We start from the raw sequence: 21,571 nt of genomic DNA, 5'->3' as shown, positions 1-21,571 counted from the left end.
TACAGGACTGCTTAAAATGTAGAGATGGGAAAATTTTGCTTGTTTAAATGTTTTTAAATGACTATTTCAACCTTAAAATCATATGGAAGGCTATTGATTTTTTTGATCATTGTTAATCTTTAAGTAGATTACTTCTGTAACCTTTGGGTCAACTTAAAATCATGATTGTTCCTGCTTTGCTTCTTTCCTTTGAAGGTATCCTCTGAATTTCTTTGAGTCACCCATGATATTTCAGGGTTTCAGGTATGCATGCAGAACCACTTAAGTACTGGCCATTACTTTTATTAATGGGTTTCCATCTTGTATTCTAGGGAAGCTTAATCCCTGTGGTCTCTCTTTGGACTTGATCTAAGGCTTGTCTTGTCTATTTGTTATGGCATGGACAATTTTTGGCTCCAGAAACCAGAGAATCCGGAGGGGCAGGTGAAAACAGACAGTACTTTTGGAGTGAGGAGTATTATTGAGCACATCTGTGATCAGAAAGCAGTGCACAGAGATTTATCTCTGTTTTTTTTTAGGCGTTTTATAACTTTAGTTCCTACATTCAGGTGTTTGATCAATTTTGAGTTAATTTTTGTGTGGTGTTAGTAGGTAGGGATTCAGCTTCATTCTTGTGCATGTGGATATACAGTTGTCCCAGGACTATTTGATGGAAAGACTGTTCTTCCTCCCATTGAATGATCTTGACACCCTTGTTGAAAATCAGTTGATCATAAATGTAGGGTTTATTTCTGTACTCTGAATTCCGTTCCATTGATCTATATGTGTATTTTTATACTAGTACCAAACATCTTGATTAGCGTAGCTTTGTAGTAAGGTTTGAATTGTAAAGATTGACTCCTCCACCTTTTTAGGTTTTTTTTCAAGATTGTTTTGGCTGTCCTAGGTCCCTTGCATTTCCATAAGAATTTTAGGATTAGCTTGTCAATTTTTGCAATAAAAAGACAGCTGTGATTTTGATAGGGATTGTGCTGAATCTGTACATCAATTTGGGAAGAAAGCTATATACTCTTGGACTGACTTTGATCATTTTATTTTTTACCCTCAGTGCTTGGTCATATACAGTTCAAAAGTAGGTTCATTTAACCGTTTCACTATTCCCTTTTTTATATTAAAATTTGTCTTAAACACTTATCAACATTAATAGTGTTACTTTGAAAAGCATTTCAGATTCTGTATTAGGATCTGCAGGTTGATTATGCTCAGGAGACATCCTCAAGGAAATGAACTAGTAAAAGTTTCCAAGTGTAATAGTAATATCAGTCATTACCTTTTTATATTCATATGTATTTCTGCATCTAGATACTACGTGCACTTCATCAGTTTTGTAGTTTGTTAACTGCTGAAACTATTTTTCTTAGCCTCTTGACTAGCCACTGGCCCTGGTGAATGCATTTTGGACTTGCAAAGATTAAGCCTGCTTCTAGAAACTTAGTTTCTTTGGAGAGATCTTCTGATCCATAATTGTTAGACCTAAAATCCTTCTAATTACTCTTATTCTTATTCATTTGACACCATGAGTGAGCATCAATCGCTTGAAGTTAATGAACATTCACTTCTTTTTTAAGGTAACATTTATTATATAGAATTTTAGGTAACATTTTAGGTAACATTTTTAGGTAACATTTATATAGGTATCATTTACTGAATGTTTGTTATTTTCCAACACTTTACCAAACTTTAATGTGTTTTATCTTATTTAATCTTTACAGTAGTACGTTTTACAGATAAGGAATGTGAGGCTTGAATAATTTTCCCAAAGCCACAAGAAAATAGGTTGGGAAAAGGTACTATTTAAAATTAGGTGTAGCCTCTCATTAAAAAGCACGTGATCAATAATCTGAAATATTTTTTTGGCTATAACAGAAGCCCTCAGGTAGAGCACCTTGATTACAGCACAGGTGTGGTGAAAGAGACATAAGGAAGTGCCAAAACTTATGAAGGTTTCTATATAAAAGAAGGGGAAAGAAAGATACATAAACTAATAAAATGAACCTACAAGGGATGTATGACTCCCTTCTCTTTTCTTAATGAGAACTCTAAAAAACTTCCCCAGTTTTTACCTCTGTTTTTTCATCATTGTTAGTAGGTGCCTGATTGTCTGATCTCAGAACTGTATCTAGGAATTTCCTTGGTGGTCCAGTGGTTGGGACTTCGCCTTCCAAAGCAGGGGGTGCCAGTTCGATCCCTGGTCAGGGAGCTAGGATCCCACATTCCTTGCGGCCAAAAAACCAAAAAACCCCATAAAACAGAAGCAATATTGTAACAGATTCAATAAAGACTTTAAAAATGGTCCACATCAAAAAAATCTAAAAAAAAAAAAACTGTATCTAAGTTATGCAAATTTCTAATTCACGTATTAAAATTCTCTGACTTTTTTTTTCTAATGGGACACCTTTTAGCATGTAATTAGTTTTAGGGATCTCAGAAGGCAGATTCTGAAACTCTAACTATTAGTGTTCTAAATAAGAGTCATTCAACTTGAAAAAATAATGTCTATTTTATGAAATGTAGCCTATTCTGGATTCAACAATATTCCTCTTAAAGCTGTGAAAAATCTCTATCAGCTCACTTGTATTCTGTTAAACATTAGGTTGTTACATCTTTGTGGCCAGATGTATCAAACATTCTTATTCATGCTGAGTTGCAAATGTACCTTGCCCTTTTGTTCCTTTGACTTGTCTCTATTGCCATAGATACGTATGGGTGCTTCTTTGATAAGGGAGTTACATGGCAGTAATCTTTGTCTTCACCTTTGACAACAGGGCACTGATTAGTCTTGTTGGGAGATCATTTTTCAATTTGGCCCTGGAGAATTTGAACAGTATTGAAGAAACATAATGAAATTTTTCATATTTAGGTATCTTTATTCCTTTGATTTTACAAAATACAGGGTTTTACAAAATACAGGTAGAATATATTATATGTAAAATTTATTACCTATTTCACTTACAAATTCAGAGGATTAAAAGTCTTGTAATGAAAAATTAAATCACATGTATTTTATCAGTAGTATTATCAGTAGTATTTTATCTACTTTATAGACTTTGTTCCTCCTCTTTAGCAAATGAGAAGGTGGAAGCAGTATTATTGATTTGAATGAACAGGTGGTTGTGGGTTTTGGAATTTTCCATGTCACACAGAAGAATTTCCCCAAGGGTAACTGACAATGTTTTTACAGTAGTCAGAACTTACTGTCCTAATAGAAAATTGGTGAAATTGAGGCAGTGAGATGCTGGTAGATACAAGGACAAATACCATGTCATTTCTTAGTTTTGTTTGATGGGTACTTTTAAACCTCTTGGATATCAGTGTTTCATAAGGTTTATACGTAAACTTTGGATCATTTCCTGATTTTTAAGCCTAGGGAGTGTTCTTAATATAGTATTTAAGCAATTATTGAAAGTAAACTACTTTTAATTATTATTAGGTAAACACTGAACAGTGTACACATTTATTATCTATTTTAACAGGTTATACCCCCAATAAAAATGAAGCAAAATGAAATAAAACTTGGAAAATTTAGGATAACCACAATAGTTTGTAGTTTTAGAAAGCTAACTCTAAACCTAATTGATGATAGTGAATGGACTATATTGATAGGTATTCATAAACTTTTATTAATGTTAATTTCTACTGGAATATTTGATGTGGCCTGTTGAAACTGACCAGTTAATGAAAAATTAATCAATAAACAGGGCATTGTATCTACTGTATAAGTGATTTGATGCTGACTTTATATTTATACTGCTCTAATAATCGACAGGTAAGAATTATGGTAGGAGAGACTTGGAAATGTGTAAAGTATGCATATAAATTAGAAAATCATTCATCTGGGAGGTTAACTTATTTCTAGTAATTTTTGGTTTGTAGTTGAAATATAGATTTGGAAGTTACTTAGATTCGGTAAAAGGCCGTTTTGGCATTTTTCTTAAGTTCTTAAGTGTCATGTGAAAAACCACTGTTTCCATAGGATCTGCACCCCCCTTAGTGAATCCACCTCTGCCTACCACTTTTCAACCAGGAACTCCTCTTGGGCCCCCTCCAACTGGAGCACCACCTCCAGTGAGGGCCCTTACGCCTCAGAAATCAACACATAGAGCTGTGCCCCAGCCCACCTTTAATTCAGCTAGCAACCAAGAAGGTAAGCAAGACAAAAACCAAGTCGCGTCCTAAAGTTTTGACTCAGGGTGGAAAGATGAATATTATCTGAATTCCGTGCATTCAAGTCATATTCTAACAGAAAATCTAGTTTTTTTGGTTAGGGATGCCCCTCAGGAATTTAGAGTTTAAAAAAGTTTCTCGGTATTCCACTGCCCCATTCTGGGCTGTGGAATAGCTTTTGGGGTCACTGTTGACTTTTTTTGTTGCTGTGCAGATTTTAAAAATCGTGGCTATAAAGTTACATGTCTTTTGGGAGAGGGAGGCGAGAGAGGAAATTTTGCTTTTCTGGACATGATGTTAGAACTATCCTTTTAATACATTAGCCCTTTTTTATGAAGCAGTATTTTGCTTGCCACTCTTACTGTAAATGTAACAAATATTTATGAGCCTAAATAAAAAGTCAAATATACAAACATTTTGATGTTTTATAATTTTAAAGCATTGTCTTCAGAGGTAACTTTAACATATAAGTTTATTAATTTAAACAAAATATTTTATAAAATAAGAAATTTGATTTTAGCCATAATATAACCATTGCAACAAGATTGGAAATAGGAAAACAGAAGAGGAGGGGAAAAAACCACTGCCCATATCCTACTACTCAATATAATCAATATTATCATTTTTGTATTTTCTTCTACCATTTCCTCTTTTTAGTATTGTTAGTAGGGAAAAAACTGACCTGTGTATAATTTGAAAAGAATGGTGTTAACAATGAGTAACAAAATGATAAAGCCGTGTCCCAGTGGTTGCCACCTGATAATTTTGAATATCAAGCTACAATAAGTATTTAAACTTTTAATCAACTAAAAATATGCTCAATGTTTTTGTTTCTACAAAACAGTTTTACTAAGGTTTTCTGTATCAACTCATGGCTAAAGACCTGGTGGTCTTGAGAATTGGACAGGAATTACTAACTTTATGAAACCATTAAACTTATCTATTTGGTGTTAAAACTGTTAAGTTAGCACCTTTATACTTAGGTGCTAGAGGTTGATACTATTCATTGATTTTAGTTTCTTCTGTACACAAATTAGAGCTAATAAATAGCAGAGGTACATAATGATAAATTTTTATTATTCATTTTAGTGGTTGTTTGCTAGACCAAAGCAATTGTTCTAATTAATATATATCACCTTAAAGTTAACTCCAGATTCTGCTCTGTTCCATATTTTTATTTTTTAAAATTTTTTTCTTGTATTCTATTTTTTTTTGAATTTTATTTTATTTTTTTATACAGCAGGTTCTTATTAGTCATCCATTTTATACACATCAGTGTATACATGTCAATCCCAATCTCCCAATTCATACCCCCTCCCTCGCCACTTTCCCCCCTTGGTGTCCATACATTTGTTCTTTGTGTCTCAATTTCTGCCCTGCAAACCGGTTTTTCTAGGTTCCACATATATGCGTTAATATATGATATTTGTTTTTCTTGCTGCCTTACTTACTTTTTTTTTTTTTTTTTTGCGGTACGCGGGCCTCTCACTGTTGTGGCCTCTCCCGTTGTGCACAGTCTCCGGACGTGCAGCCTCAGTGGTCATGGCTCACGGGCCTAGCCGCTCCACGGCACGTGGGATCTTCCCGGACCGGGGCATGAACCCATGTCCCCTGCATCGGCAGGCGGACTCTCAACCACTGTGCCACCAGGGAAGCCCTTACTTACATATTTTTTTAAAAAGGTTTTTATCCTCATAAATTTATTTCATCCTTAAATAGTATTGATTTTGGTGACTTATTTTAGTGTGTACTGCTCCTTAGAAGTTTTTAATGCTGCTCTCACAACTAGTAAAATCTTTCAGGTAGTATATAATTTTATAAACTACACAAAGTACCATTCTTTTTGGAAGCTTATAAAATTATTTGAAACTTTTATATATTTTGTATATTTAAAATCTTACATTGTTTGAAATTTTTATTTCAACATTTAACATTTCCTGGGTTGTGGTTTAAACTATTTGTCATTTGGAAAGTTATCATAAATTTTAAACGTTAGCTCAAATCTTGCAAAAATTATAATAATGGTTCTAATTTAAATATTGTTAACAAACTTCGTCCTTAGGTATTATACCAAATACCAATAATGGATCTATGGTGGTTCACAATAGTTATGATGAAATTGAAGGCGGTGGCTTCTTGGGTGAGATGCTATGAAAGTTTTTTTGTTTTTTTAAGTATGTGTTCCTTGTAGGAAACAAAGAAAACTTCATAATTATGTCACACAATGATACCTACTGTTAGCATTTTTAATCTCCATGTGTTTAGATTTTTTGTTAGGTTTTTATCCCCTTTAGGACTGGGATTATGGGCTTTATTATTATTATGTTATGACCGAAGAGTATTTTTTTCAATTAAATCTATTTAAATTTACTTATCCAGTTGAACATTTAGTATATTTTAATTAAAGTTGTTTTGACTTAAATTTTAGTCTGAATACAAAGTTTAGTACATGATATGAGATATGAGAGTAAATTAATTATACTAAACTTATTTTTGTGTGTTTACAGCTGCAGTCCACTTTAGCTAGATTTTAATCATTGCTCTTACTTTGTTACTAGTGTTTATTTGTTTTACTTTACAAAATTGATGAATGAAAGTATTAAATTACCCAAAGGATTTTAGAGTTATGATTTCTATAATTTAATGGATGTGTGTGTTGATTTAAAGTACTCTGGAGTGTTAAATAGAACTTAAAAGTTACCTTGTTTCTAGCAACACCACAGCTTACTAGTAAGAATCCTACAATGAGCCGAAGTGTTGGATATTCATATCCCTCCTTACCACCTGGTTATCAGAACACAATACCACCTAGTACAACAGGAATGCCACCCTCTTCCTTGAATTATCCAAGTGGTCCACAGGCATTTACTCAGGTATACTTTTTGTTTTTGTTTTTTTACCTGTATTCCACTTCAGTTTAAACTGTATTCACATGAAAAAATTTTAGGAAGGTATGATGAAAATTTTTAACCAGTTAGAATGGTAATAAATATTTCATAAGGCCTTCGTCCTGTTACATATCTCCAGAACCAAAAAATTGACCAGGAAATCTAGATTACAGTGTTGTTATATAGAGAGAAATTAAGTAACCAAGTCCTTATACTCTTCTCTTTTCAACTGAAGACATTATAAAGGCTACTTACTTTGAAATTATATATCTTTAGACTCCTTTAGGTGCTAATCATTTACCTGCAAGCATGAGTGGATTAAGTCTACATCCAGAGGGGCTATGGGTTATCAATCTACTTCAAGAAAGAAACATGCTTCCATTGACACCTTTGCAGCCTCCTGTTCCAAATTTGCATGAAGATATTCAGAAACTCAACTGTAACCCAGAGTAAGGCTTCAAACAGTGCTTCTTATTAAATATGACATTTTACTTGTTCTAAAATTCTTCCAGATTATTTTTGAGCTTCATGTGTTACGAACAAGCTATACAAATGTATTAATTTATGAAAGTAGTTCTGCATGCAGAAAACAGCGCTTTGTTAGTTGCTTACTTGATATTTGAAATATTCTAAGTCAAGAAATAGAGGGCTTCCCCGGTGGCACAGTGGTTGAGAGTCTGCCTGCCGATGCAGGGGACGCAGGTTCGTGTCCCGGTCCGGGAAGATCCCACATGCCGCGGAGCGGTTGGGCCCTTGAGCCATGGCCGCTGAGCCTGCGCGTCCGGAGCCTGTGCTCCGCAACGGGAGAGGCCACAGCAGTGGGAGGCCTGCGTACCACAAAAAAAGAAAGAAATAGAGTTGTAACCCCTGATCTGATAGCTACTCTTATCAGCTCTAATGGGACTATGATATTCATTATCATTATGGTGATTACATTATATTTTCAGAGTCCAAAGGACAGAGACTTGATTCTATATAATCCTTTATTTGCTCTCATTTTAAATTGTTTTTCATAACCAACATAATTATAATACTCTTTTCTCTCTTAAAATTGATTGTGAGTTTAAGTGTATATGAAGACTTTCTGATAAACTGAATTTTGTTATTTTTATTTATTTTAAAAATTTATTATTTATTTGGCTGCATTGGGTCTTAGTTGCAGCATGTGGGATCTTTGTTGTGGCATGTGGGATCTTTCGTTGCGGTGTGGGGGCTCTTCTCTAGTTGTTGTGCACAGGCTCCAGAGCGTGTGGGCTCAGTAGTTGCAGCGCTCGGGCTCCAGAGTGCGTGGGCTCTCTAGTTATGGTGTGTGGGCTCCAGAGCACATGGGCTTAGTTGCCCTGCAGTATGTGGGATCTTAGTTGCCCAACCAGGGATCAAACCATTGTCCCCTGCATTGGAAGGTGGATTCTTTTTTTAAAAAAATTATTTATTTATTTATTTATTTGTTTATTTTGGCTGTGTTGGGTCTTCGTTTCTGTTCATGGGCTTTCTTTAGTTGCGGCGAGCGGGGGCCACTCTTCATCGCGGTGCGCGGGCCTCTCACTGTCGCGGCCTCTCTTGTTGCGGAGCACAAGCTCCAGACGCGCAGGCTCAGTAGTTATGGCTCACGGGCCTAGTTGCTCCGCGGCATGTGGGATCATCCCAGACCAGGGCTCGAACCCGTGTCCCCTGCATTGGCAGGCAGACTCTCAACCACTGCGCCACCAGGGAAGCCCCTGGAAGGCGGATTCTTAACCACTGGACCACCAGGGAAGTCCCTGAATTTTTTTTTTAATTAATTAATTTTTATTTTTGGCTGTGTTGGGTCTTCATTGCTACATGTGGGCTTTCTCTAGTTGTGGTGAGCGGGGGCTACTCTTCGTTGTGGCGCACGGGCTTCTCACTGCAGTGGCTTCTTTTGTTGCAGAGCACAGGCTTTAGGTGCACGGGCTTCAGTAGTTGTGGCATACGGGCTCAGTAGTTGTGGCACATGGGCTCAGTAGTTGTGGCTCGCGGGCTCTAGAGCGCAGGCTCAGTAGTTGTAGCACAGGGGCTTAGTTGCTCCGCGGCATGTGGGATATTCCCTGCGTTGGCAGGCGGATTCTTAACTACTGAGCCACCAGAATTGGGAAGCCCAATTTTGTTATTTTTAAATAGTCTTTTAAAAGCCATCAGTAAAACTGAGCTTTTCAGTAATACACTTAACTTTTTTTTTAAGATTTATTATTTATTTATTTATTTATTTAATTTATTTTTGGCTGCATTGGGTCTTAGTTGCAGTACTCAGAATTTTCCTTGAGGCATGCAGGATCCTTCATTTCAGTGCGCGGGCTCTTCGTTGTGGTGCACGGGCTTCTCGTTGTGGCGAGTAGCTTTTCTCTTCTGTAGTGGCATGCAGGCTCCAGGGCGCATGGGCTCTGTATTTGTGGCATGCAGGATCTAGTTGAGGCGTACGTGAGCTCAGTAGTTGTGGCACGCAGGCTTAGTTGCCCTGAGGCGTGTTGGATCTTAGTTTTCTGACCAGGGATTGAACCCGTGTCCCCTGCATTGTAAGGCAGATTCTTTACCACTGGACCACCAGGGAAAGTCCCAGTAATACGCTTAACTTTGCATGTGCAAATTTGGGTCATCACCTTTAAATTCCAGTGCCATCTAGATTTATATAAAGAAAACTAAGTTCTTTGGTAGTCTAGACTGTCTTATGCACAAGCTGAGAAGAAAATTTGTTTTAGTTATATAAAATGGGATTATAACCGTCCACCCTTTCTTTCTGAATAGGATTTAAATATTTAAAAAGGATACGATTTGTGAGGGCCTATTGAAATACTTCATTTGTAATCTGATCCAATGTTAAAATGTGTACCTTTTAAGTCTTTTTATTTTTGTCCAAAAATAGTCATAGTAATAACTGACAAATGATTTTTACATTGATATAGGTTATTCCGATGCACACTGACTAGCATTCCTCAGACTCAGGCCTTACTGAATAAAGCCAAACTTCCTTTGGGACTGCTGCTTCATCCTTTTAAAGACCTAGTGGTATGTTTTACTAGCGAAAGTAAATGTTTTGTGGAAAATTATCTTGGTGGTAAGGAATTTTTTATAATAGTGCAAGAATTTGTTTGAGCTATCTTTAGGAATTTGACCATTGGCCGATTCCTTTATTTGTATTTCAGCCAAAAATATTATCAAACGCTTTCACAAAGAGATAAAATAAACATATTGTTGAAAAATTCAGGAGGTACTGAATAGAATAGAGGTACTGAAGAAAATAAATAAATGAACCATACTATTTTAACAAGTTGTAAATTGTTTACCCATTAAAATACTTTATCCATTCTCCCAGTTCTTCCATTCTTGGAGTAAAATCTGTTGCTTTAAGAAGCTGTTTCCAAAAAGAAGAAGAAAAGAAAAAAAGCCCTTCTACTTTTGTCCTAAGGCTCTGGGACCTTGACATGTGACCACATACGGGTTGAGAGAATCAGTCCATAAGTGAAGTGACTTTCCCAATACAAACCTCCTTTTGGTAATAGGATTGTATTGCCTTTACTGATTTTTGACTTTAACTTTACATCTTTTAAAACGTAGGATAAACTTTAAATAGGAGCATAATTGCAAAGTCCAATAAAATATTTAAATATAATTTAACCATACCTTACTTTGTGACAGTTCTTTTATGAGAACTTAGTAGCCTGTTAATATAACATGAAGAAGCTTCCTAATGATTTAATTAGTCATTTTTTTAGAATATTGATCCTTCCTTCACCATTCATCTCACAGATATGTTGTAAATTTACTATGTTGGTTTTGCAATGTAAACTTTTAATGAGAAAATAAATACTTTTTAAAAGGCAAAATTTAATGAGAATGGTCCTGGGGAAAATCACTAGGGTTTAAGAACCAGTACATTTCATTACATAATTTTGTGTTTGGCAGCTTGGACACATTTTTTTACCCTAGTTTTTTCTCTAAAATTATAATATCCCAACAATTATTTGGAAGGTATGGATTAAGTGCTTGACCTTTAGACATGATCATCATTGTCTTTAATAATTTAGTCCTTTTTTTTCAGCAATTGCCTGTGGTTACCTCTAGTACAATTGTGAGATGCCGTTCATGCAGGACATACATCAACCCTTTTGTCAGCTTTCTTGATCAAAGGAGATGGAAATGTAACTTATGTTACCGAGTCAATGATGGTATGTTTTTTTTTTTTCAAACATTTAAACATTTCTACATGCATTGTAGGGAAATCAGATAACACAAATGTGAAGTTAAAAAACAAAACAAAACCCGGTCTTATTTACCCGTAATCCTTTCGCTCAGATATAACTTCTTTTAACTATTTTCTAGGCATTTATACTTATATATAAATAATAATATACTTCTTAAGCAAAAAATGTGATACTACTACTTTGATACCACTTTTTTACATTTATTCTGTTGGGTATATAATAAATGGCATATTTCATGGTATTATTTAAGCCTGTAATTTAAGAAATATTTTTATTTAGAAATTGTCCCATGCCTTTTCCCTAGGGTGAAAGAAAATAAGCCCACAGAGTAGCTGCCATTAGCTTCATTCACTGCTGTATGAAGGGAGGTGGGCAGTGCTAGAAGGTTAGTTGAATGTAGTTTTTTTAGTAGCTGATGAGGAGGGGATCTTCTTCAGTAACTGTTTCACAATTTATATTTGAGGAATATCATCTAACCAACAACATTCTATTAGGATTAGAGAAGAAAAAAAGGGCATGCCGTTACCCACAATGAAAATTTGGTCTCTGTTTAGAAGGAAATTTCATTAAGCATTGGGAAATAGAGGAACTTGAGAGTTTTTTTTTTTTTTTTTTTTTTTTTTTTTTTGCGGTATGCGGGCCTCTCACTGTTGTAGCCTCTCCCATTGCGGAGCACAGTCTCCGGACGTGCAGGCTCAGCGGCCATGGCTCATGGGCCCAGCCACTCCGCGGTATGTGGGATCTTCCCAGACCAGGGCACGAACCCATATCCCCTGCATCGGCAGGCGGACACTTGAGAGATTTTTTATAACCATTTTTATTGTTTGTGTTTTTAGAGTAGAAGAAGTGAGGGTAGAAAAAGAGCATTCTTTTTACTCTGTAATAATGTAGAAAATGTATGTATTTATAGTGTTTAGTACACTTTTAAAATCTTATGTATATATGCTTCAATATATGAAATTAAATTATAATAAGGGTTGAAGTCACTTTTGTGTGCAGCCCCGACCATTTCATGAACTATGGCTTACCCTTTAGCATATATAGGAATTTGAATTTTTACACAGTTCCTGGGAAGATAGATGAAATGATAATTATGAGGGGGGGATTTTTTCAGAAACCAACGCCTGTGGCCGTAATATGTCTCTGGTCAAAAATGTGTTAATTTAGAAAATACTCTTTGAGCACTAGTGTTTTATAGGCAGTAGGCAACTGATATTCCATAGAGGTCTTATAACTATTGAAACTCACCATACCCTTAGGCTTTAACCTTTGAAGTATTTTACCATAGCTTTCTAGGGGCAACCAGAGTCTGTACATTTCATACGTCAAATGTTATTATCCATGTACCACTGTGAAATTTAAGACAAAGTTTAGTCTTGCATTTAAGAAAATAATTGGCATTTAATGAATTTTTATCATCCTTTCAAACTACTTTAGGAAAGCAGCTTTCCAAGAATTAAGAGAAAAAAGGATATTAGAAGATAGGGAAAGAAAAATCATAGTGCTTGTGGTTGTAAGAGCAAAACATACTTAGTGCCATTCAGTGTGGAGGGGAATTGAATGGGACTCAAAAACAAAGTGTATTTAACCCTTAATATTTAGTCTATATTGAATTATTTATAAATTCCTAAATTAAAAAAAACAGCCAAACGCAAGCTATATTAAACTTAATCCTTTCAGTTTTAACATTATATATTGTTAACTCACATAGTTCCTGAAGAATTCATGTACAACCCTTTGACCAGAGTCTATGGAGAACCTCATAGAAGACCTGAAGTTCAAAATGCTACTATTGAGTTTATGGCTCCTTCAGAATACATGGTAAACTTTCATTTTTTATATAGCACAAATATTTCATTATACCTGGTTTTAAATAAAATATAAAGTCCTTTAACCAAAATTTTATATTTTTAATTTATAAAAGTTATCCTTGTTCATTATAAAAGTAGTTAATTTATATATAAGGGTAAGTTTGAAAAGTAAAAGTGTAAAGTTCCACTTATGTTTCTTGGGCATCCATCCAGAAATTTGCAATATATTATTGGGATCATACTTACTTTTAGGTCACTTCCAGTTTTTTCTGTTACAAATAATGATGTGATGCACATCATCTTTGCAACTACTTTTATACACTTGTGTGAATATCTGAGGTCTTGCATTTGAAAAGATAATAATTATGCCTAATGTTTAACTAGCACTATGCATTTTATAAAGCACTTATATATTTTTGATTATCACAAATAACTCTTAAGCTGTTAATCCTGTTTTACGGATGTGAAACAAATTTAGTTAGGTGACTTTCCAGATCTTCTTTAGCAGGTGCTAGAGGTCTCATAAAAATTTAGGATTTTTGATTTGATTTCCCTTTCCGCATGCAATAATTGCCTCTAAGGAAAGGGAATATGAAGATAAGATTTAATACCAACTTTTAATATTTTATTTTAGTATATTTTTGTGGAATAGTCTCTATCTGGTCAATTGGGGCCATTTAGTATAGATATTTTGAAGATTCAGTCTCTTTTCATCACATAGAAATTTCAGTGTAGAAAACATTTTTGTGACACTTAAATGGCTGGTGATCGCTTTCTGTAGTGTAGCTGTCCCTCTGTTGAATTAAAACCAAAAAATCAGAAGCATTTGTTCTTTTGAATTGGCCTTCCTGGGTTTCTTTAACTCCCAGGTTTTGTAAAAATGGCTTCCTTTAAATTTGGAAATTTGCCTATAGCAAGAGGTTTTCTTCCTTCCTGACTTACCTCTTGGGCAACAGATTCTATGGATTTTGCAAGTGATATGTGCAAAATAATATAAAAGTTAATATACTACACGTGGAGTTCTGATTGTGGTTATTTGGTGCTTTTTATTTTATTTTATTATTTTTATTGAAAACTTAAAATACTTTTTATTTTGAGACAATTTTAGACTTATATAAGGATGGCAAAAATAGCACAAAGAGTCCACCCAGCTACCCCTAATGTAAACATTTTATGTAGCTCTAGGACAGTCATCAAGCTTAAATTAACACTAGCACAACACTATGAATGAAACTACGGACTTCACTTGGATTTCACTAGTTTTTCCACTTAACATCCTTTCTCTGTCCCAGGATTCAATCCACATTGCATTTAGTTTCTGTTCCTTTAGTCTGCTCTCATCTGTGGCAGTTCCTTAGCTTTTCCTTGTCTTTCATGACGAGCTTTTTTTTTTAAATTAATTTTTATTGGAATATAGTTGCTTTACAATGTTGTGTTAGTTTCTGCTGTACAGCAAAGTGAATCAGTTACACGTATATCCCCTCTTTTTTAGATTTCCTTCCCATTTAGGTCACCACAGATCACTGCGTAGGGTTCCCTGTGCTAAACAGTAGGTGCTCATTAGTTATCTATTTTATGCACAGTAGTGTATATCAGTCAATCCCAATCTCCCATTTTGTACCTGCCTCCCCACCCTGCCCCGGCTTTTTACTGAATTGAAAACAAATCTTTGAACTTGGAAGTTTAAAATATACTTGTACATTTTTCTGGAACTTGGCTGAAGTGTGTTGATTAAATAACCAGCTCAGGCTAACTTGATATGTCATTTTCAGAGCTGTACATTTCCCTAAATTGTGAAATATAATGTACGTATGGAAAAGCCTATAAAATATAAATATATAGGTTACCAAATAATCATAGCACCACTGTTGCACCACATAGGTCAAGAAATTGAACATTACCGATGCTCATAAATACCTTTCTGATCACATTTCTTCCTCTTCCTGTCCTAGAAAAAAATACTCCTCTGACCTATGATAATCATATCCTCATTGTCCTTTTTCTAAGTATGCATCTGAAGAAAACTTCTTTCCATATTATTTTCTTAATGTATTATTATTTATTGTGGTCTCCACTTAATCTGTAAATACTGCTTATTTTATTCTTTTGCTATATAGACACAACAAATGGTAAGTTTAAATTTAATTCTATTAATTGTATTTAATGAGATCCTTTTTCTCCTTCAGTTACGACCACCTCAACCTCCAGTGTACCTTTTTGTATTTGATGTGTCTCACAATGCAGTTGAAACTGGATACTTGAATTCAGTTTGCCAGAGTTTGTTAGACAATCTGGATTTGTAAGTATCTTAATTCAGGTTAAATTATAAATGGTGTTTGTAAAATGAATAAGTAGTTTCAAACTATATTTTAAAAGTTATGTAATTATGTTCTAAAAGTCCACTTAAATCAGTAGATAACTTTAGGCCTCACTTTCTCTGAGAAACATTAATTTATTTTAACTTTTTATTATGGAAAAATTTCAAATATGTAGTAAATAGAAAGAATGTAATGAAGTTCCAGGTACCCATCCTTCAACTTCAATATTTTTAGCATTCAGCTGTTCTTGCCTCATCTAACCCTGCCCTTCCCCCTTTTTTCCCTAGAGTGTTTTATTACAAATCTCAGTCAGTATATCATTTACCTAGAAATACTTGGAATTATTTTTAACCCTAACTAAGATATGAGAATCACATCAAACAAAATTAGCAATAATTCCATAATGTGATATAATACCCAGTTCAATTTTTGTTCCTGGTTGTCTCCAGAATGTTACGGTGGGTTTGTTGAAATAAGAATCTAAACAGTATCTACACATTGCATTTGCTGGTCATATCTCTTAAGCCTCTTAAAATAACTGTACTTTAAGTGGTTCTTAGATACTTAGTGTAACACATAAAAGCTAATGTGACCTTTCAGTGTAATGAAATACTATTGTGCTCTTGTGTGTAAGGAAGAATGTGTAGGACCAAATCTCATCAGAAGTGGACTAACTCCCTCACCTTGGCGAAGGGCATTCTTGTTCTTATCAGCATTTGTATTTTTAATGTTGTAGGTTATGTATGGGGATTGTCTGTTGATGAGAGAGTTCACTGACTCACCCAAGCATGAACAACAAAAATGAAAACTAGTTTGTCTTTCCCCTTATGAAACTATGGTCTACATATTTAAGTTCTTCAAAAACAGATCTTTCTGTTGATCATCTTAAATGAATGCATTAAACAATATAAAAAGAGGTTTGGGCAATGTTTTTTTAAAGATATGCTGTTCATAAATTTATATTACATTTTAGAGTTGGTGTTTGGTAATTTTTTTGAAGTATTTTTTATAAATTAAAATCATCTACAAACTTCTGTATATACTTTCCACTATTTTTTATATCTCATTTCCTAAGTGATATAACTTTATATAGTATAATGAGTTTTGGATTGCTGTATTATTGCTGGGTTTTGTTGATTGTTTGACTTATATATAGTGTTTTCTTTTGAGTAGTGTATGTTTTCATGGTGATTAAACATTGCACGGGTTAAAAACATTTATGTTGGGGCAGTTTTCATAACACAGAAGTAGATATTTGTATTTAACTCTTTGCAGATATTTTAGGTATATATGTATATGGGAAAACTACAAAATACTCTTCTGAATTTGTTTTTAGGCTTCCTGGCAACACTAGGACAAAAATTGGCTTCATAACATTTGATAGTACAATCCACTTCTACAGCCTTCAAGAAGGTCTATCTCAACCTCAGATGCTAATAGTTTCAGATATTGAAGGTATATATTATATACTTAAAATTATTGAACTGCCTGAGGAGCTTTTAGTTTTAGAAATATTTCGTGACTGTTCAACAAACTAGCAGCATATGGTATGATTCTACTATACTGAGGAAAACCTTGAGTATAAAATCATAAGATTTTTGGAATTATAAGAGTCCCTCAGGGCTTCCCTGGTGGTGCAGTGGTTGAGAGTCCGCCTGCCGATACAGGGGACACGGGTTCGTGCCCCGGTCTGAGAAGATCCCACATGCCGCGGAGCGGCTGGGCCCATGAGCCATGGCCGCTGAGCCTGCGTGTCTGGAGCCTGTGCTCCGCAACGGGAGAGGCCACAACAGTGAGAGGCCCACGTACCGCAAAAAAAAAAAAAAAAGAGTCCCTCAGTCAAATCTCTCATTTTATAGAAGAGGAAACAGAATTATGGAGGTAAAGTGAGTTCTGAACAAGTCAACAAAAAACAAGTTAATGTTAAAGCTCATTCAAAAAGTATTTGAGGATAGACCTAGATTAATTGAACAGAATAGAGAGCCCAGAAATAAGCCCTCACAAATATGTTCAGTTGATTTTTTGATAAGGACGCCAAGACCATTCAATGGGGAAAAGACAGTCTTTTCAACAAATGGTTCTGGGAAAACCAAACATGCAAAAGAATGAAGTTAGACCCTTACCATAAACCATATAAAAAAAAATTAACTCAGTGGATCAAAGACTTAAACTTAAGAACTAAAACTGTAAAACTCTTAGAAGGAAACATAGGGGAAAATCTTAATGACATTGGGTTTGGCAGTGATTTCTTGGATATGACACTAAAAGCAGAAGCAACAAAAGAAAAAATAAATAAGTTGGATGTTATCACTGTTAAAATACTTTTGTACATGAAAAAAAAACTGTCAAGAGAGTAAAAAGTCACAAAATGGGAGAAAATATATGCATATGCAAATAACACATATGATGAAGGATTAATATAAAGAGCTTCTCAACTCAGCAACAACAAGAAGAAAACACAATTCAAAAATGGACGAAGGACTCAGATAGACAATTCTCCAAAGATGTACAAATGGCCAATAAACACGTGAAAAAATGCTCAACATTATTAGTCACTAAAGAAATGTAAATCAAAATCACAATGAGATACCACTTCACATCCACTAGAATGGTTATTATTTTTTTAAAAATGGAAAATAACAAGGGCTGGCAAGGATGTGGAAACATTGGAACTGTTGTATATTGCTGGTGGGAATGTAGCATGGTGCAGTATTATGGAAAACAATTTGGCAGTTCCTCAAAAAGTTAGACATAGAATTACCATTATGATCTACCAATTCTGCTTCCCAGTATATACCTAAAAGAATTGAAAGCAGAAACTCAAACAAATACTCATATACCAATGTTCATAGCAACATTATTCACAGTAGCCAAAAGTTGGAAACAACCTAAGTATCCATCAAGAGATGATTCGTTAAATAATGTGGTATATACATATAATGGAATATTTTTCATCCCTAAGAATGAAATTCTGATGCATGCTACAACATGAATGAACCTTGAAAACATTATATCAATACTAAGTTAAATAAACCGGATGCAAAAGGACAAAGATTATATGATTCCGCTTGTATGAGGTACCGGGAATGGGTGAATTCATAGAGATATAGGTTAGAAAGTAGATTATAGATTACCAGGAGCTTGTGGGAAGGGAGAAATTATTTAATGGGTACTGTTTAGGATGATGAAAATGTTCTGAAAATACATAATGATGATGGTTACACAACATTGTGAATGTACTTAATACTACTGAATTGTACACTTAAAAATGATTAAGGTGATACATTTTGTATATTATGTATATTTTACCACAGTTTAAAAAATTAACTCCAAATGGATCATAGATCTGAGTATGAGACTAAAACTATAAAATTGTTAAAAGAAAACATAGAAGTAAGTCTTTTTGACCTTGAATTAGGCAGTGATTTCTTAGATATAACACCAAAAACACAAATACCAAAAGAAAAAACAGATAAGTTGGGCTTCCTAACAATTAAAAACCTTTGGATAAACAGCATGGTCCTACAGTAGAGCACAGGGAACTATATTCAATATCCTCTGATAAACCAAAATGGAAAAGAAAATGTATATGTATAACTGAATCACTTTGCTGTACAGCAGAAATTAGCACAACATTGTAAATCAACTATACTTCAATAAACTAAAAAAACATAAAAATTTTTAAAAATTAAAAAAGATTAAAACCTTTTGTGTTTCAAAGGATGCCATCATGAAAGTGAAGAATGAGAGAATGAGAGAAAATATTTGCAAGTTATGTATCTGATCAAAATTTATATCTAGATTATGTAAAAAACTTCTACAACTTATTAAAAAGACAACCTAATTAAAAAGTGGGCAAAGGATTTGAATAGACATTTTTCTATTCAATACACCATATTCAATATTCTGTATATGCAATTGGCTCATAATCCCTTGAAAAGATGCTCCACATCATGAGTTATCAGGGAAATGCAAATGAAAACCACAGTGAAATGCCACATCACACCAGTTAAATTCTCAAAGCCAAAATTTTTTGTTGCTCTGAGCATATCTGAATAGCTGGGAAGGTTCCATGAGTATTGGTTTTGGGGTTACAAATAAATTTTAATAAGTAGGCAAGTTTGCAACTATAAAATCTATGAATTAGGAGAATTGACTGTACAACTTTAAAATTAAATAGTTGAATAGAGCCCCCTTCTGTCTTGGTTGTTCCAGGTCTCACAACAGAGCAGCCACGTCAGTCATTCATTTCCCTTATCTATTTACCCAGCTACTTATTTGGCATAAAATAAAATCACTGAACAGGTGATTCTGATGATGGGCCAAGTTGTGAATTTACTGATATGGTCCAGCTTCTCAATTTTATACATGAGCTGATAAACGGAATATCCCTTGCTGGATGTCACATAGCAAAAATTTTTTTAAAGGACAGTAACAAGTATTTGCAAGGATGTGGAGAAATTGGAACCCTCATTCACTAGTAGTAGGAATGGAAAATGGTGCTGCCATTAGGGAAATCATTTTGTCAGTTCCTCTAGAAGTTAAACATAGAGTTACCATATAACCAGCAATTTTACTTAATAGGTATATGCTCAAGAAAATTAAAAACATGTCTATACTATAAAGCAACTACACTTCAATTTTTTAAAATTGCTAAATACGAATTAATAAAAATAAAACAATACAGAACATGTCCACACAAAAATGTGTATGTGAATGTTGGTAGCAACTCAGCCAAGAAGTGGAAACAACCCAACATAAACAAAACGTAGAATATCCATACAATGAAATGTTTTGTTACTCAGCAATAAAAAACAATAAAGTACTGATAAATGCTACAACATGGATGAACCTTGAACACATGAAGCTAAGTGTAAGAAGCCAGTCACAAAGGACCTCATAGTGTGACTCCGTTAATATGAAATGTCGAGAATAGGCCAATCCAGAGACAGAAAGTGGCTGCCTAGAGCTGTGGGAGTTGACGGGGAATTGAGGAATGACTGGTAATTGGTGTGGGGTTCCCTTTTGGGATGATGAAAAGGATCTGGAATTAGTGGTGTTAGTTGTACAACTATGCATATATTAAAAATCACTGAATTGTATCTTCTGCAAGGGTAAATTTTATGGTATGTGAATTATATCTTAAAACTTTTATTAAAATCTGTTTAATTTTAAAGAAAAAGGTAGAAATCTAAACAATAGTACATTTTTTATATGATAGTTAAAGTATTTAATGTTTCAAATTATTTGTTGGTGTTATTTTTCATGAACATTATGATGAGCCTATTTTTGTAATTTTTTAATAAAAAATAGTACAAAAATGTAGAAAGTGAGACCCCCTCATAATCCTGCATCACCACCCACATTTCCTTCCCAGTTGCTTCCTTCTAAGAAAGGATATTTAATTCCTAAGAAAGAATAAATTTGAATCCTGAGAAGCTCTTCTGATGTGGCCATTTAGCATACCTCCTGATTCACTTGACCTCGTGGTCCCATAAGTATAATGGGGGCCTTCTTTATGAGAAAGTATGTGCCTTATGAATGACAGAGCTGTTGGTGGGCTGTATTACTTCCATGTCAAGACACAGAATTCTTGTGTGTCATCTTAGTCAACTTTTTTTTTTTAATGCCAAGAGTGTTTCCTTGGCTGGCTTCTGGGGCTAAGCAAGAATTCTAAAGCAGGATTCTAAATTGTCTTTAACCTAAGAAGCAGAGTACTTGTACAAACCCTTACTGAGTGCTTGTGGGTCAGTGTTTTCTATTTGGGAGGCTATTTACCTTTTACATGGTAATAGATAAGCTGCAGTAAAAGCCTAAATCAGTGCTCTTTTGGTGACTGAACATACGTAGACATTGCTGTACAAATGGAGAAGGTGGCTCTTCTCTAAGTATGGGGGTGGTTAATTATATCACTGTTATGTATTTGGAACATCTTTAACAATTAAGTTTTGTTTAAGAGAAATATTTATTTGTTCTTTCAGATGTTTTTATACCTATGCCAGAGAACTTATTAGTAAATTTAAATGAAAGTAAAGAGGTAAGGGACACTTTCCTATCTGACATGTTTAATTGAAATGTTGAAGGAATATATTTTTAAAACGAACTTTAAGTAGAATTTTGCTTCTCTCTGTGACATTTCTAAGATGTATAGCATTTTATATTTGCAGTTAGTT

The 21,571-nt window shown here is 34.4% G+C and overlaps 1 protein-coding gene across 4 annotated transcripts in view; it reads left to right on the top strand.

Annotated features, from left to right (window-relative positions):
• Window positions 1–21,571, top strand: part of SEC24A (SEC24 homolog A, COPII coat complex component) — a 73,578-nt gene that overhangs the window by 26,332 nt on the left and 25,675 nt on the right. For 3 of the 4 annotated variants that reach the window (XM_060008826.1, XM_060008824.1, XM_060008827.1), the window contains exons 3-12: window positions 3,974–4,144; window positions 6,227–6,304; window positions 6,877–7,037; window positions 7,329–7,501; window positions 9,971–10,073; window positions 11,107–11,233; window positions 12,981–13,090; window positions 15,267–15,379; window positions 16,735–16,853; window positions 21,380–21,435. In XM_060008826.1, the coding sequence (XP_059864809.1) occupies window positions 3,974–4,144; window positions 6,227–6,304; window positions 6,877–7,037; window positions 7,329–7,501; window positions 9,971–10,073; window positions 11,107–11,233; window positions 12,981–13,090; window positions 15,267–15,379; window positions 16,735–16,853; window positions 21,380–21,435 (1,211 nt within the window). The remainder of the gene's footprint in view (window positions 1–3,973; window positions 4,145–6,226; window positions 6,305–6,876; window positions 7,038–7,328; window positions 7,502–9,970; window positions 10,074–11,106; window positions 11,234–12,980; window positions 13,091–15,266; window positions 15,380–16,734; window positions 16,854–21,379; window positions 21,436–21,571) is intronic. The other variant, XM_060008825.1, reaches the window with a different exon arrangement.

The sequence above is a fragment of the Delphinus delphis genome, chromosome 3 (assembly GCF_949987515.2).
Source record: "Delphinus delphis chromosome 3, mDelDel1.2, whole genome shotgun sequence".
Lineage (NCBI taxonomy): Eukaryota > Metazoa > Chordata > Mammalia > Artiodactyla > Delphinidae > Delphinus > Delphinus delphis.
The sequence above is the reverse complement of the archived record's forward strand: the minus strand, read 5'-3'. Positions and strand labels throughout refer to the sequence as shown.